General features: G+C 42.3%; 1 protein-coding gene across 1 annotated transcript in view; it reads left to right on the top strand.

The window, feature by feature from the left end:
* Window positions 1–1547: 1547 nt before the first annotated feature.
* The window catches only part of gpr176 (G protein-coupled receptor 176), a 50688-nt gene continuing 37169 nt past the window's right edge, over window positions 1548–15066 (top strand). Inside the window, exon 1 of the mRNA XM_048537100.2 lies at window positions 1548–2484. Within this exon, the coding sequence (XP_048393057.1) occupies window positions 2292–2484 (193 nt within the window). The 5' untranslated portion in view covers window positions 1548–2291. The remainder of the gene's footprint in view (window positions 2485–15066) is intronic.

Genomic DNA, 15066 nt, shown 5'->3' with positions numbered 1-15066 from the left:
TTAAAGGACTGGAATGATATATTGATAGGTTATAATGAAAAAGGGTGAGAGGAGGTTTGCTTGGAGCAAAAATGCCTCCATGAAGTGAATTGGCTGAATGGTTTGTTTCTGCACTGTAAAATTAAGCTAATTCAATATCTACAAGTCCGGTTCCTGCAACATGTTGAATGAAATCTCTTTAAGGTCTATGCTTTGGTAAAACCTCCCAACTCTATGAGCCTGTGGAAAAGGATCTTGGAGATGTGTTCTTACCTTTGACTTTTTCCCAGATGGTGTCGAGCTTTTGGAAACTTGTTGAAGCTGTACACATCGAGGCAAGTAGCTATTATTTCGTCAAGCTGCTGACTTGTGATCTATAGCTGGTGGAAACATGTCAGAAGATAGGCCATTGCTGTCGCTTACCTAGCGTTTGAGCAACTCTAGTAGCCATGCTAGCAATGTGACTGGTGAAGTCACACATCTCATTAATAGCTTCCTGAGGATATTTGGGCTTGATGATAATGATGCCACAGAATTATAAGCGGGAGTGGGGAGGTTTGAATCTTTCATTGGCACTATTGTCTGGCAATTATTCTAATTGCATGCATTCTACTTGTCACTTACTAATCAAAGGTTGGAGGTATGTCAAGCCTTGACTCATGCAGGCATGAACAGCTTGAACTGAACACTGAAATCATCAGTGAACATCTCCATTCTGACCCTATCTTAGAGGAAAGGTCACTGGTGCAGTAGCTGAAGATTATTAGGCCCAGGACACTGCCCTGAGTCAAGGGATGTCAAGGAGCTGAGGTGTTTGAACTCAGATACAAACTTCTTCCATTGTGCTAGGTATGACTCCCAAACACTGCGTGAAGTTTCCGCCTTATGGCTGTTGACTTGTTTTATTTGGGTGCCTTGGCTTCACCTTAGGCGTTCACCTTGTGTACACGTTTGGATCAACATTGCAATGAGGTCTGAAGTCTAATGGATCTGACGGAGCCCAGTGAGCACTGGCCACTGCCACCAATGCACTTTCCATGATTCCTTTAATCACTTTGCTGATAACCAAGAGTAAGCTCATATGACAGTGATTGACCAAATTGGGTTTTTCCTGCATCAGTGGGTAGGTGCCAGTGTTGTACTTCAATAGTTTAGCTGGAAGAGTGGCTAATTTTGAAACCTAGATTGACAGCTTTCAGCTAGAATATAGCACAGACCTATAAATATTGCTGATTCTTGATTTCACGAGGATTGAATCTATGCAAACAGTACAAATATGTTCCACAGAAGCTAACAGAAATGTTAAATTTGCACACATATCTGTTTAATGATTAGACTTTATTTTTCTCTAGACATTTCTTCAAGCAGAATCCATTGATTTAATGTCCGTAACTGCATGTGTAAGTTAAGATATTGCAGGTAATAATGAGAATGTCTCTCCATGACTGAACAGATTCTGTAATAAAAAAACCCAATAAATCGTGGTGAATGTTCCAATACTTCCTTTCTTGGATAAAATAGTGCCCCTGGGGTTTGGAGTTTGAACAGCGTCCTTTTTTGACCTGATGATGAATTGTGATGGTGTTATTGGGCTGGTGTTTTGTGAATAAAATTAGACGGAGACAACGCCGCTTTCATAAAAGAAGCCAATTTTTTGCTGCTAGGTTTTCTTAAAATTCCCACATTTTGCTTCAGAAAAAAAAGCGTGCTTTTGATCAGAGAGTCACTGGAGACGAGAAGCTGTTTTTGTTCTTTGCTGTCGACGTATTCCATTAATTCAGTCAAATAAATCTTTGCTGTTCTGGCGAGCAGGGGAACCCCTGTAGGAACAGCAATGGGGAGATCATTGGGAGGAGATCTTCACCGTGGGCGAAGGGAGAATCCATGAAAAAAATGCTGGAGGTGGGCTAACCTACAGAGGAAAAGGTGCAGCAGGAGGGAAAGGAGCGGGATGGAGTTGGTGAAATGAAGGCAGCTTTTTTTCCTCTCCCTTTACACTGTCGTCACCAGGCAACTGATTTCTGACGAATTTAATTCCAGCCTGTGCAGTGGTCTTGTGGATAGTACAGTAACCACTTTTTTTTTGGGGGGGGGAATCTACAAAGATTGGAGCTGAAAATTGGAAACGATTAGACACTGCTTTAGAATCTGTTCATCTCTCCAGTAAAAGAGGGAGGGATATTAGATTTTTTGGTGGCGCTGGTGGGGGGGGGGGAGGGGGTGCAGAGAGAGAAGTCACTTTGTTTTGGTGCCCCCGCCCCCTTTGCAAGATGTTTGGGTGGGGGTGAAGTGGAGCATATCACACAAGGACCATGGAGCAGAACGGGAGCGTCCCTGTGAGCTGGATCTCAGACACCAGGGTGGCCGAGCACAGCAACTTCAGCGTCGGCAGCACATTGGCAGGGAGCGAGTCGTCTGCCAGCTTGCAGCCGGACAGCGAGGAACAGAGCTACCGAGACTTCACGACCTGGGTGCAAATCCTCATCTTCATCGGCTCCGTCCTGGGTAAGTGGCCTCTGCCTTGCACATCTGCTGACACAGCACCCAGCTACACATGGTGTTAGCCAGCAAAGTGACACAGCCGCGGCTCCCCTCCATGCGTTTACTGCTGCAAATTACATGTTGAATGGCATTTTGTTTGCTGTTTTTTTCTCCAGCCCCCCCTCCCTCCCAACTATTAAACGTGCAATGCATGGGTTTGGTAGATGGTGAAGGGTCGACTTTAAGGAGAAATGCACGCCTTATTTAAAGATGTTGAATCTCTGGGAGTTGCCAGCGCACGCCAGTGTTTCCAGTTGAAATGGGATGGATAAACTGACCGCTGGTAGATGTTGCTGCTCTCTCGTGTCTGCGCGCTTTCGGATGGTTGCACAGACATTGTCGGCTGTAGGTCGGCGGCAGGTACTACAGTCAATCCAGAAGATCAACTTCAACCCCCGCACCACCCTTCAAATTAATCTCTTGTCGAGATGTTTGGTTTCAGCATCAAACGGCGCAAGGACATTGTCCTGCCCACAGGACTGCTGGGTTTAACTCTCCCTCCTTCCCACCACCATCACGCCTCCCCACTTACAGTCAGAAGTCTTCACACGTAGAAAGGCCCAGTTACTGCTGGAAAATGCAAGTTATTTCTGAATTAGGAGCAAGATTAGGCCACTTGGCCCCTGGAGCCACTGCAGTGCCATTTAATAAGATCTAGGCTGATTTATTGCTCCCGCATTCGCTCTTGCCCCGTTCATTTCCTCACTCCCCGCCCGTTTTAATGTTAGTTAAAACTTGCATTTATGTAGCGTTTTTCAAAGCTTCTCACATTAAATGAAGTAGATTCGGTTACAGTGTGGACAGTTGAAAAAAAAACAAACATTATTCTTTTGTACAAAAACTGAAATTGCTGAACAAGCTCAGCAGATCTGGCAGCACCTGTGGAGAGAAAGATATTGCTGGAAAGACAGAGTTGAATCATTATTTTCACTGATTATGATAAGGTCTTTCATGGCTTTGTTTTTATTTTGTGAATACGTTCAGGAAGTGAATTTCTCGTTAACCGAACTGCAAAAATAAAGCATTTCATGTCGGCATTCATTATTGAATCTGAATTGCCCAGTCTTAGTGAGGAAGGTTACTGATGCTGAGAAAGTGTCACTCAGCATGAAACGTTAACTCTGATTTCTCTCCACAGATACTGCCAGACCTGCTGAGCTTTTCCAGCAACTTCTGTTTTTGTTTCTGATTTACAGCATCTGCAGTTCTTTCAGTTTTTATTATTCTTTTGCATGTGGATGTTACATTTTTCTTCGTTCCTTGATTAACCACGCAGTGGGTGATACTTCAAAATTAACCCTGATCATAATCGCTCTGTTCGAGTGTGTAGAGTAGATTGGACCAGAATAGTAACAAAATAGGAGTATTCTATGTAGAAAGAAGAGTTATCATTTTAAAGGTTCAGTTTATGAAATCAGAACATCCTAAAGATTTGACAGCCAATGAAATATGATTTGAATTACAATGTTGAAAATACAGCAACCAGTTGGTATACAGCAAGCTCAATGGAGCTGCAATGAGCTAGTGGCCGGATATACTGTATGATTTGATCAGGTTTTCTTTCTTTTTGGCTCTTTTTCTTTCATTTCTGCTATTTTTGTAAATTATTGTGGTTTGTTTGTTTTATTTAATTGTGGTTCCAGTCGCACTGGTGAATAGTGATTTTGTACCTTTTTCACTACTTCTGTATTCCTATACTTGAGTATATGTGACAATAAATCCAATTCTAATTCTAATTCTAATGGTGCTGATTTTCGGATAGATAGATGGCTTGCATGCCATCAGGAATAACTCTCCTGTAAATCTGTCACCTAGTGTTGACTGTCCACATGTAAATGCAGTTCGGCATTGTGCGGTGGAAAATTACTTTGAAAAATCTTGATTGATCAGGAACCATTAGCAAAGATCCTCAAATTTTAGATAAAGGAGATAATTAAATAATTCCACAGTCTGGAGTTTCTGTTTTGATTGCATTGTTTTTGTTTCAGAGCATTTTTCACCTGAAATTGGTCAAATCAACAGAAAAGGCAGCCTAATTTCCTGCCGCTTGATGATGAATTTAACATTTTGACGAGACCAGTGTTTTTGCTGATGGGAATCTCCTAGAAATGCAACAAAGCCCACTGATCTATAGTTAAATCTCTTGATATATGCAGCCTTCTCTGAACTAAGCCACTTAAAACATAATTTCTGTTGGTGTTTTCCACTGTTGAAGAAAGATTTGCATTTATAAAGTGTCTTTCAAGACATCCCAAAGCTCTTCACTTTTTTGAAGTGTAGTCATTGTAATAACATCCATTTACGCATCCAGACATCTCAGAATATATTTGTGAATCATGTATATTTTACAGCAAGTTGGATCACTGCAAAATTAATTTCTATCTTTGGTGCTACCTTGGAGCTGGTGCCACCACAGGACTGACCATACCCTCAAGTCTAATTCATAACCATGATAAGTTTCTGTTCCCAGCACACAGTTGTGGAACATTGAGTAGGGTCTGACAATCAAGCTCCTTTAGGGTCTACGTACACTAATGGACACAAATAAACAAAATATACACTTTTGAAGATAGTACGAACTGCCGATGCTGGAGTCAGAGATAAAGCAGTATGGAGCTGGAGAAACATAGCAGGCCAGGCAGCATCAGAGGAGTAGGAAAGTTGACATTTCGGGCCAGGACCCTTCTTCAAACTACTTCTAACTAATTTACTCAGACATTAATGTAACGAATGTGAGTTATGGCACTGAGTGTAAAGGTATGGAATCTATGTTAAACTTGTATAAAACACTGGCCTGGTCCCAACAGGAACACTTTGTCTAGTTCTTGGTGCCGCACTTCAGAAAAAGCTTAAAGACAATTAAGAGGGTGCAGAAAAGATTCATGAGCATTGTTCCAGGATGTGGAGATTCTATGACATAGGTAGATTGGAGAAATTGAGACAGCTTCTTTGGGGAAAAGAGGTTCGAGACCAGATTTGATTGAGGCATTCAAGATGATAATGAGAGGACTGGACAGAGGGAATGAGATAAACTGTTCCCACTGGATGGAAGGATGGAAAATTGGAGGGCACAGATTTAAGGCAATTGGCCAAAGAAGTTATTGAGACATGAGGAGAAATTTATTCAGGCAAGAAGTGATAAAGATCTGGAATTTGCTGCCTGAGAGGCTGGTGGAGGTAGGTCTATTAAGGCATTCAAGTAGGAATTGGATTATTGTCTGAAAATACTGAATGTGCAGGGCTATAGGTCAAAGACAGGGATTGATGAGATGTGTTTTTCCTTTGCAAAGCCAGCACAGCCATGACAGGTTAAATGTCCACTTTCTGTACTGTAATGATTCTATAATTCTGTAATAAATGGTTCTGTATAATTTTTGAACATTTTTGAGTATTTAAAGTTAGGTTTCTCTCAAATGCTGGATTAGATGCTTGTGTATAATATTTAATTGCTGTGAAAAACCCATTCTGGTTCATTGAAAAGAGCTGCATCAATCTAACACTCTCAAGTATATCAAAGAATACTGTTTTTAATGTAAAAGTTCTATTCTAAAAGATGGTACTGGTTCATGGAAAATTTTACATTTTCTGATTTGCAAATTTAGCTTCAGCTAAATATTTGAGAAAAATGCTTGAGAAAATAAGTACATCAGAAAGCTGGTCCATGATACTATAGCAATGATCTTTTCCACTGTAAGTTTCCTAATACGATCAGGAAATATTTAATAGTCAGACACCTAAATATGCATATGGGGAAAACAGTTATTAGTGGATGGGCTTATTACCCAATGGCTGAACAGGCAGGGGACAAAAGCTTCAAAAAGAATAAATAATACTGGATCTATCAATTGGGTGGATGGAAGGATAAGAGGCTTGGCCAGTCTTAACTTTACAATTATAAATTTTAAAAGATTGTATGTGTCCCCACTGCTGCTCTGTAGTTTAAAGTAGAGAATGCCTAACAGTGATTTTGGTAACTTGTTGCAGTAAACAGCTTAAAACCTCAAATTTTTACTTGCCGTTCTTCCAGCTGTGAATCAATTTTTTTAAAATAAGTTATCTGTCTCTAAGAGAATCTTAAAATTAAGTATTGGCCATGTGATCTCACAATGTGCTAACATGATAATAGCAATGTAAAGCATTATTAATTAGTGATCCATAGCTGCCTCTTGTTCACATATTCACATTTATATAACTTTAATTTAAGCCTCTGCAGTGCATAATTTCACTTTGGTTCCAAATGACACATTTGAACATTCTTAATAAAGCCTTTCTTTGTTTTCTGAAATAAATGATGACATTTATTATTATAAGAGGCTAACATTGAACCTGGATGTAACTCATTAATAAAGCAACAACTATTTTGTCATCAAGTACTTCAAACCCGTACAGGTACTGATTTAGTAAATAAATTCCTCTTTCATGCAAAGCTTTTGTTTGAGAGTTTACATCATAAAAATTAGGTGAAGCTATTAAAAGATGTTGGCTGAAAACTCACTTAGAAATGGGACAGTAGGGCATTGAACATGATGGATAATGGTACATGCTACAGTTGTCCCTATGGCAGTGTTCTCCAGGCTATTACTGAGCAGGTGGAATGTCCTCTGAGCCAGGCTGTCATCAAATTTCAGAAGCAAATCATGGCCCTTTGATGTTCATGGAATTATTTTTTTCCCAATAACCATTCAATATTCACCATGTTTAGATTGACTGGGTTTTCCAGTTTAAGTGATTCCAAATGTAAACTTCTGCTTCCTTCGGTATGGCTAGGAGGGTCAACAGGGGTGAGCCACAAATTCAGTCTTGACTACTACTGTGCTGACTGCTTTCTACCTGCCACCCACCGCCTTCCAGCCCTCAGAGGTTAGGACCTTCCTTTCATAACGTAACTTTGTTGAGCCAAGATAATGGTTTGACTTGCCAATGTTACAGCATTAAAACTGCTGGAGCTGCTACCCATCTCCTACTATAGTCCAGTCCTCAAAATGGACCAAGTTTACAGGTTGGTGGGAGGCATCTGATAACCACATTACGTATGATCGGGGTAGAAGGAAAATTAATCCCTCTAATTTATTCTGAGGATTTCCTGAACATTTGCCGTAATCGGTGGAACATTGAGAGAATATATAACATATATATGTATGTTGACTCCGATCTTACACCAGAATTAAGGAGCCACCGTATAAATTGTTGATCAACCTTTCATTGATTTTAACCCAACTCTGAAGCTACCCAGACTCTGTCCCTGAATGAATACAAGATGCTTTGGAAAAATTGGATAGCGTTAAACCCGTTGATCCGGTTCCTCATCTGACCATTAGCCACTTCATCAGTCATCATTCTAACTCTTTGTAAGATGTCTGTTAGATACCCCTGGCATTTAAAACACTCTTCCGAGAAGTGTGAGCCCTTCTTTGGTTAAGCCTCATAGGACCAGTAGGTCAATTTTCTTGATGGTTTTAAAATGTGTTCTTGAGATTGGGAACACTGTCAATGTCAATTCAATCTGCAGTGGGACTGGAGTGACAGATAAGCCAAGTTTGGTAGAGCTAACAATTTCCACCTCTGTGTTCAATTTTTTTTTAATAGAGTGAGTGAAGTGAGTGAGGAGAATTTTTTTTCCAATGGCAAAAGGGCTGGTATCACCATCGTAGATATAAGATGAATTATTTAAGAAGCAGAAGCAAAATGATAATTATTAACATGTAATGAGCAGTTATAACCTGAAATGAACAGTCTGAAGGGATGGTGGAAGCAGATTTGCTGGTAACTATCAAAGGAGAAGTTGGCATATATTGGAACGGAAAGATCGTTGAGCCGAGAGTGAAAGCATAGGGGTAGTTGGTAGCTCATGCACAGATACAATAGACCCAGTATCTTCCTGTTTGTGTGCTTGGCTGTATGATGAGTGAATGAGTTATCTTCCTGTTTGTGTGCTTGGCTGTATGATGAGTGAATGAGTTATGTCTTTTGAATATTTCGCTTGCTTTCATGATTATTTCCCAATGTCAGCTTAGAAGGGACTATATTTATTTGTTCAGGAGATGGGAGTGTCACTTATTAGGCCGATGTTTATTGCCTAAATGTAATTACCGAGAGGGTAGTTCAAGAGTCATCTATGTTGCTGTGGATGTGGGTCGTATGTAGGTCAGACTAGATAAGGGTGGCAAATTATCTTTCCTAAAGGGCACTAGTGAACCAGATAGATTTTTACAGTAATCAACTGCAGTTGTATAGTCAGCATTAGGCTAGGTTTTTACTCCAGATTTTTATTGAATTCAGATTTCAGCACCTGTCTGGCTTGAGAAGATTGCACGTTTGAGTTACTCACTCAGTAACATTACCACAATGCTACTGCCTCCTCTAGTGATGCTACCATTCATGGGTAAATGATCATCCATGAGCGGATGAGGCCCCCATCAATCATGCTGTGAGACCACATGACTGCAAATGGTTGGGATTAATTTTACACACTCAATATGTACTATGTTACTGTCTGCTGCTTCCTGCATTTTGCTGGAGAAATTACCTGGCTTGTATCAGGATTAGTTTCTGCAGTTTTGGTCATGAGTTCTGTCTCATTTAAGGAGATTCTTTTTAAATAGACTTTGCTGTAAATTAGACCATTTTGCTGCAGATCCTGTCATAAATTCAGCCAACTCAGCAGCTTGGTACTCATTATCCGCCCGAGATACTCCCTAGATCCTTTTCCCGAAGCCTTTCTATCTCTTTATACCTTCTTCATCTTCCAAAACCTCTTTGACTAGACTTTTACTCTCCTAACTTTTCAACAGTGACCACCATACTCTCCTCATAAAATAAAGGATCTTGGGATATTTTCTGTGTAAAAAAGGTGCTAATTAAATGCACATTGTTGTTGGACACAAAGATCGCGCAGGAATTCTGATACTCATAGATTCTGCGTAGAGTCATGGTCCACAGGGAAAAGCAGAATTAATTGGGAAATGATGACTAGGAATTGACGTCAATGTGTGACACTTTCATCTGTTGTAGTGCTGGTTGCAGCTCCATCTGTTCACTCCATTTAAAGTTACGCCTGTTACCTACAGTCACCTAATTAGACAATTCTAACAATGAAAAGTGCTGATTTGTGTGCGGAATGGTACCTTTTAAGTGAATTTGCATAACCTGTCCCTTTTCTGCCTTTAATGGACTGTAATGAACAGATGGCACAGTTAAAGAAGCTTCTCTGATGGTGTTTCATGGAGCTGAGATTCTGTACGGATGCTGACCTTGGGCTGTTGTTATCCCCATGCATTCTGACATAGATAAGCGCCTGCCCTTGATTGCAGCTATTGGAAAGATTTGGATTTTTGACTTGGATAATTCTTATTCCTCCTGCAATATGCCTTCTCAGGTTTATTTTAAACCTCTTATTTTGTGCTGTCTTTTTCGCTGAAGGCTTTAGATTCCTACATTGTGTTGGTCACGGCTAATGGTAGCTTTCCTTGTGGCTTCTTATTCATATAGAATGAGCATCATAATCATACATGGGTATTGACTCAAATGCTAAATTTAGACCTTGCATTTAATTTAGTTTGGTTTGCAAAGCTGGAAAGCGGTAATCTTGTGCTATTTTTGTATTGTCTCTTTTGCTGGTAATTTATTCTCCTGTTTAACGTAGAGTGTGAGGGAGATGTGTTAGCATCAGAAGTGAAACAGCAATTAACCTAAAGTGCTTCAGCGGATTGTTGCTACAGTGAATGTTAATGTCACTCCCTCTTACTGTTATCCAGTCCAAGCTAGTAATTGCACATAAAAAAACACAGAAGAATTGGAAAAATTGAACACCCTTAAAGTACTTTAAGACTAAAGGACTGACAGTAAGATTAAAATTTAGTCTAAGCTGGACAATTTATACGGTGAACACTTTTTTTTCATTCACTCATGGGACGTGAGCATTGCTGGCTGGATCAACATTTATAGCCTGTCCCATGTTGCGTGGGCCTTGGAGGCTCGCGAAGCCGTCAAGAAAATGAGAGGGAATGCTGGCAGTGTGTGCCATCTACAAGATTCAGGGCAGAAATTCACCACGGTGCCTCAGACAACCCACAACCACTACCATCTAGAAGGAGAAGGACTGCAGATATTTGGGGAAGGTAGTGGGGAGCTGCCTTCTTGAACTGCTGCTATCCATGTACTGAAGGTGGTAATGCTATTAGGGAGGGAGTTCCATAAGTTTGATCGAGTGACGCTGACTGATTGGTGATATATTTCCAAGTCAGGATGGTGAGTGACTTGTAAGTGGTGGTGTTCCTAAGTATCTGGAGTTCTTGTCCTTCCAGATGGTAGTGGTCATGGGTTTGGAAGTTGCTGTCTGAGGAGCCTTGGTGAATTTCTGCATTGCATCTTGTAGTTGGCACACACTGCCAGTATTCCCCCTCGTTTTCTTGTCAGCTGCATGGACCTCCCAAGGCCTGTGCGAGGCAGTTACTTGCGAATCAGAAGTCAATGCTGCAATGGGGTGCGAACACCAGTTGGTGTACACAGAACATTGAAGCGGCTGCAGCTTAGAGGAAACATTGTACACTGCTGATACGGAGCTCGGTGGTAGAGTCCGTGAATGTTTGTGGATGTGATGCCAATTGAGTGGCCTACTTTGTCCTAGATGGAATCCAACTTCTTGAGTGTTGTTTGGGGGTGCAGTCATCAGGCAAGTGGAAGGGTATTCTATCACGCTCCTGGAATTTAGCTCTTCAGCCATGGTTGAACCAAGGCTGTAATGAGGTCAGGAGCTGAGTGGCCTTGGCGGAACCCAAACTGGGTGTCACTGAGCAGGTTATTATGACGGGATAACAAGATGTAGAGCTGGATGAACACAGCAAGCCAAGCAGCATCACAGGAGCAGGAAAGCTTGACGTTTCGGGCCTGGAGCCTTCTAGGAAGGGGGTTCTGAAATAAATAGGGAGAGAGGGGGAGGCGGATAGAAGATAGGTGGAGGGGAGACAGACAAGTTTAAGGGGCAGGGGTGGAGCCAGTAATGGTGAGTGTAGGTGGGGAGGTAGGGAGGAGATAGGTTAGTCCAGGGAGGACGGACAAGTCAAGGGGGCAGGATGAGGTTAGTAGGTAGGAGATGGCGGTGGTGCTTGAGGTGAGAGGAGGAGATAGGTGGGAGGAAAGACAGGTTTGGGAGGCGGGGATGAGGTGGGCTAGTTTTGGGATGTAGTAGGGGAGGGGAGATTTTGAAGCTAGTGAAATCCACGTTGATACCGTTGGGCTGCAGGGTTCCCAAGTGGAACATGAGTTGCTGTTCCTGCAACCTTCGGGTGGCATCACTGTGGCACTGTAGGAGGCCCAGGATGGACCTGTCATCTGCACAATTGGAGGGGGAGTTGAAATGGTTCGCGACTGGGAGGTGCAGTTGTATAGTGCGAACCAAGTGTAGGTATTCTGTAAAGCAGTCCACAAGCCTCCGCTTGGTTTACCCAATGTAGAGGAAGCCACAACGGGTGCAGTATACCACATTAGCAGATGTGCTGGTGAACATTTGCTTGATGTGGAAAGTCTTCTTGGGGCCTGGGATGGGGGTGAGGGGAGGAGGTGTGGGGGCAGGTATAGCACTTCCTGTGGTTGCAGGGGAAAGTGCCGGGTGTGGTGGGGCTGGAGGGGAGTGTGGAGCGGACAAGGGAGTCACGGAGAGAGTGGTCCCTCTGGAAGGCAGATAAGGGTGGGAAGGGAAAATTGTCTTTGGTTGTGGGGTTGGATTGCAGGTGGTGGAAGTGTCAGAGGATGATGCGTTGGATTTGGAGGTTGGTGGGGTGGTATGTAAGGACGAGGGGCATTCTGTTTTGGTTTTTATTGCAGGGACGGGATGTGAGGGATGAGTTGCAGGAAATGCAGGAGACACGGCCGAGGGCGTTCTCAACCACTGCTGGGGGGGGGAAGCTGTGGTCCTTGAAAAACGAGGATATCTGAAATGTACCGGAGTCAAATGCCTCATCCTGGGAGCAGGTGCGGCAGAGGCAAAGGAATTGGGAATAGTGGATGGCATTTTTGCGGAAAGGTGGGTGGGAGGAGAAGTATTCTCAGTAGCTGTGGGAGTCGGTGGGCTTGAAATGGACATCGGTTTCCAGGTGGTTGCCAGAGACGGAGGCAGAGAGGTCCAGGAAGGAGAGAAAGGTATTAGAGATGGTCCAGGTGAATTTAAGGTTGGGGTGGAAGGCGTTGGTGAAGTGGATGAACTGTTCGAGCTCCTCTGGGGAGCAAGAGGTGCTGCTTGATATCTGTATTTATGACACCTTCCATCACTTTACTGATGATTGAGAGTAGACTGATAGGGCGGTAATTGGCCAGGTTGGCCCATTTATCCTGCTTTTTTGTGCCACCAGCTAGAAGGTTATACTGCACTAACAAATGAGCATATGAGTTAAGAGCTGAAGAAGGCAACTTAGCCTCTGAGACATAATCTGCTTTTCAATATGATCATGGCTGATCTGATTGTAATCTCAAATCCATGTTCCTGTTTCTTGTGATAACCTTTCACACCCTTGCTCAGCATTGACTGAGTTTACGATTAAGGTCCTACCTTCTCAATTTCTCCCCTTGCTTGTGGCATGGTGAGCCTTAGGTTAAACCATTACCAGTCGTCTCTGTCTAATGAGAGAGCAGCCCTGTGGTCTGCTAAGGATACAATGGCTTTACCTTTACTTACTGACAAAAGCTTACCTATCTGTGCCTTAACAATATTCCGGGAGTCTGCTTACACCACCTTTTCAGGAAGAGAATTCCAAAGTGTCTCAGCAAACAGTTTCACTGCTACATTTTGTCAGTAATGAAAGGAGCTCCTTCACAGTGATGTTTTCCCAATTGTTTTAAATAATTCATAACTGGTATGTGTGCCACCTGTAAAACGTGTCAGCAGCTGACTAAGTTTAGCTGTGGCCATATTCCAGCACATTACATTGAAATAAGGTGCCTTTAATGTGATACTGCATTAATATGAGGTCACTGTGAACTTGTGCAGATCAGAATAGTGAGTGAACAGCACAGGGATCAATACCTACTGCAGCTGGGAAAGACTTCGCCTCACAAAAGTACGACACTTTGCCATGATTGGATCAGTAATTGAATAAATGCCAAGGACTACGAACTAAACAAGAAGCTGCAGTGTGCTCCAATTGCAGCCTGTAAAACAGACTCTTCTCAATGATGGCCTGAAACATTCACCCCATTTCTGCCTCCACAGATGCTGCCTGACTTGTTGAGTCTCCAATACTTTATTCTAGATTTCCGTCATCTGCAGTGTTTTGCTTTTGTGTTAGTGATTGACCAGTTCAGGTATCAGATGTGGCAACCTTGAAACTGGACCAGAAACACTGGACTCAAACTAAGGGTCAAATCTGCAAATATTTAAAGACTAACCTAGCTTTAAACTGCATCATGACTTCTAAATTTAATCATTATCACTGGCAAGAACTGTACCAACAGAAAGATTAGATTAGATTAGATTCCCTACAGTGTGGAAACAGGCCCTTCGGCCCAACAAGTCCACACCGCCACTTGAAGCATCCCACCCAGACCCATCCCCCTATAACCCACACACCCCGAACACTATGGCCAATTTAGCATGGCCAATCCACCCAGTCTGCACATCTTTGGACTGTGGGAGGAAACCGGAGCACCCGGAGGAAACCCACGCAGACATGGGGAGAATGTGCAAACTCCACACAGACAGTCACCCGAGGCTGGAATCGAACCCAGGTCCTTGGTGCTGTGAGGCTGCAGTGCTAACCACTGAGCCACTGTGCTGCACGTTGAATAAACATGCATGAATGAATTTTCTATTTATTTTAATGTACCTTCAGTCTTTTTTTATTTTAAGTTAATGTGATAAGGCTGAAACACGGGCAGGGAGGCCATAAATTAGGGCCGTTGACAGCTTTAAAGGGGCATCTCTTAATAAGTGAAAGTAGGATGAAGTGGCCACATGGAACTTGACACCCAAAGTATACACTGCATTGTGGGATACCTGCCTTCACCAAGCATCCTAGTCCATTAATTCTAAAATATTGTATACATTTCTTAGCCTTTGAGTCTATTGGTTTTCAGTGGGACATGATTTCAAATTGAAAAAGCGAACACGACATTTATCATCTCCAAACAAAACTGTGATCTTATCAAGGTAAAGAATTAGCAAAATGGAACCATTGTCTTAGTTACATTTACACTGGGGCCTGTGGGATGTACAGATCAGGACCTCTTACAACGGATTCTAGCAATATTCCTGAACACCAGTCAACCATTGTTTCAGAATTATGTTTCTGCCTTTCATACTTCTATTGCTCCTACTGGTTCCAAATTCTGAATTGCATTGTCCATTTAGTGGCTGCCACAATTTGAGTCAATGAGATAAAAGCAAAATGTCAGAGCTGCTGAAATAAAAACATAAAACGGTGAAAGGACTCAGTAGGTGGAGCATCTGGAGATAGAAAGAGAGAGGGGAATAGGTACAAAGCTAACATTTCAATGATGTGTTATCAAGCCAACAAGAGCCTCTTTAACACATTAGCGATGTCATCTCATGTAGCT

The sequence above is a fragment of the Stegostoma tigrinum genome, chromosome 10 (genome assembly GCF_030684315.1).
Source record: "Stegostoma tigrinum isolate sSteTig4 chromosome 10, sSteTig4.hap1, whole genome shotgun sequence".
In the NCBI taxonomy this organism is placed as follows: Eukaryota; Metazoa; Chordata; class Chondrichthyes; order Orectolobiformes; family Stegostomatidae; genus Stegostoma; species Stegostoma tigrinum.
Note: the sequence above shows the minus strand (reverse complement) of the source record. Positions and strands in the feature narration are given on the sequence as shown.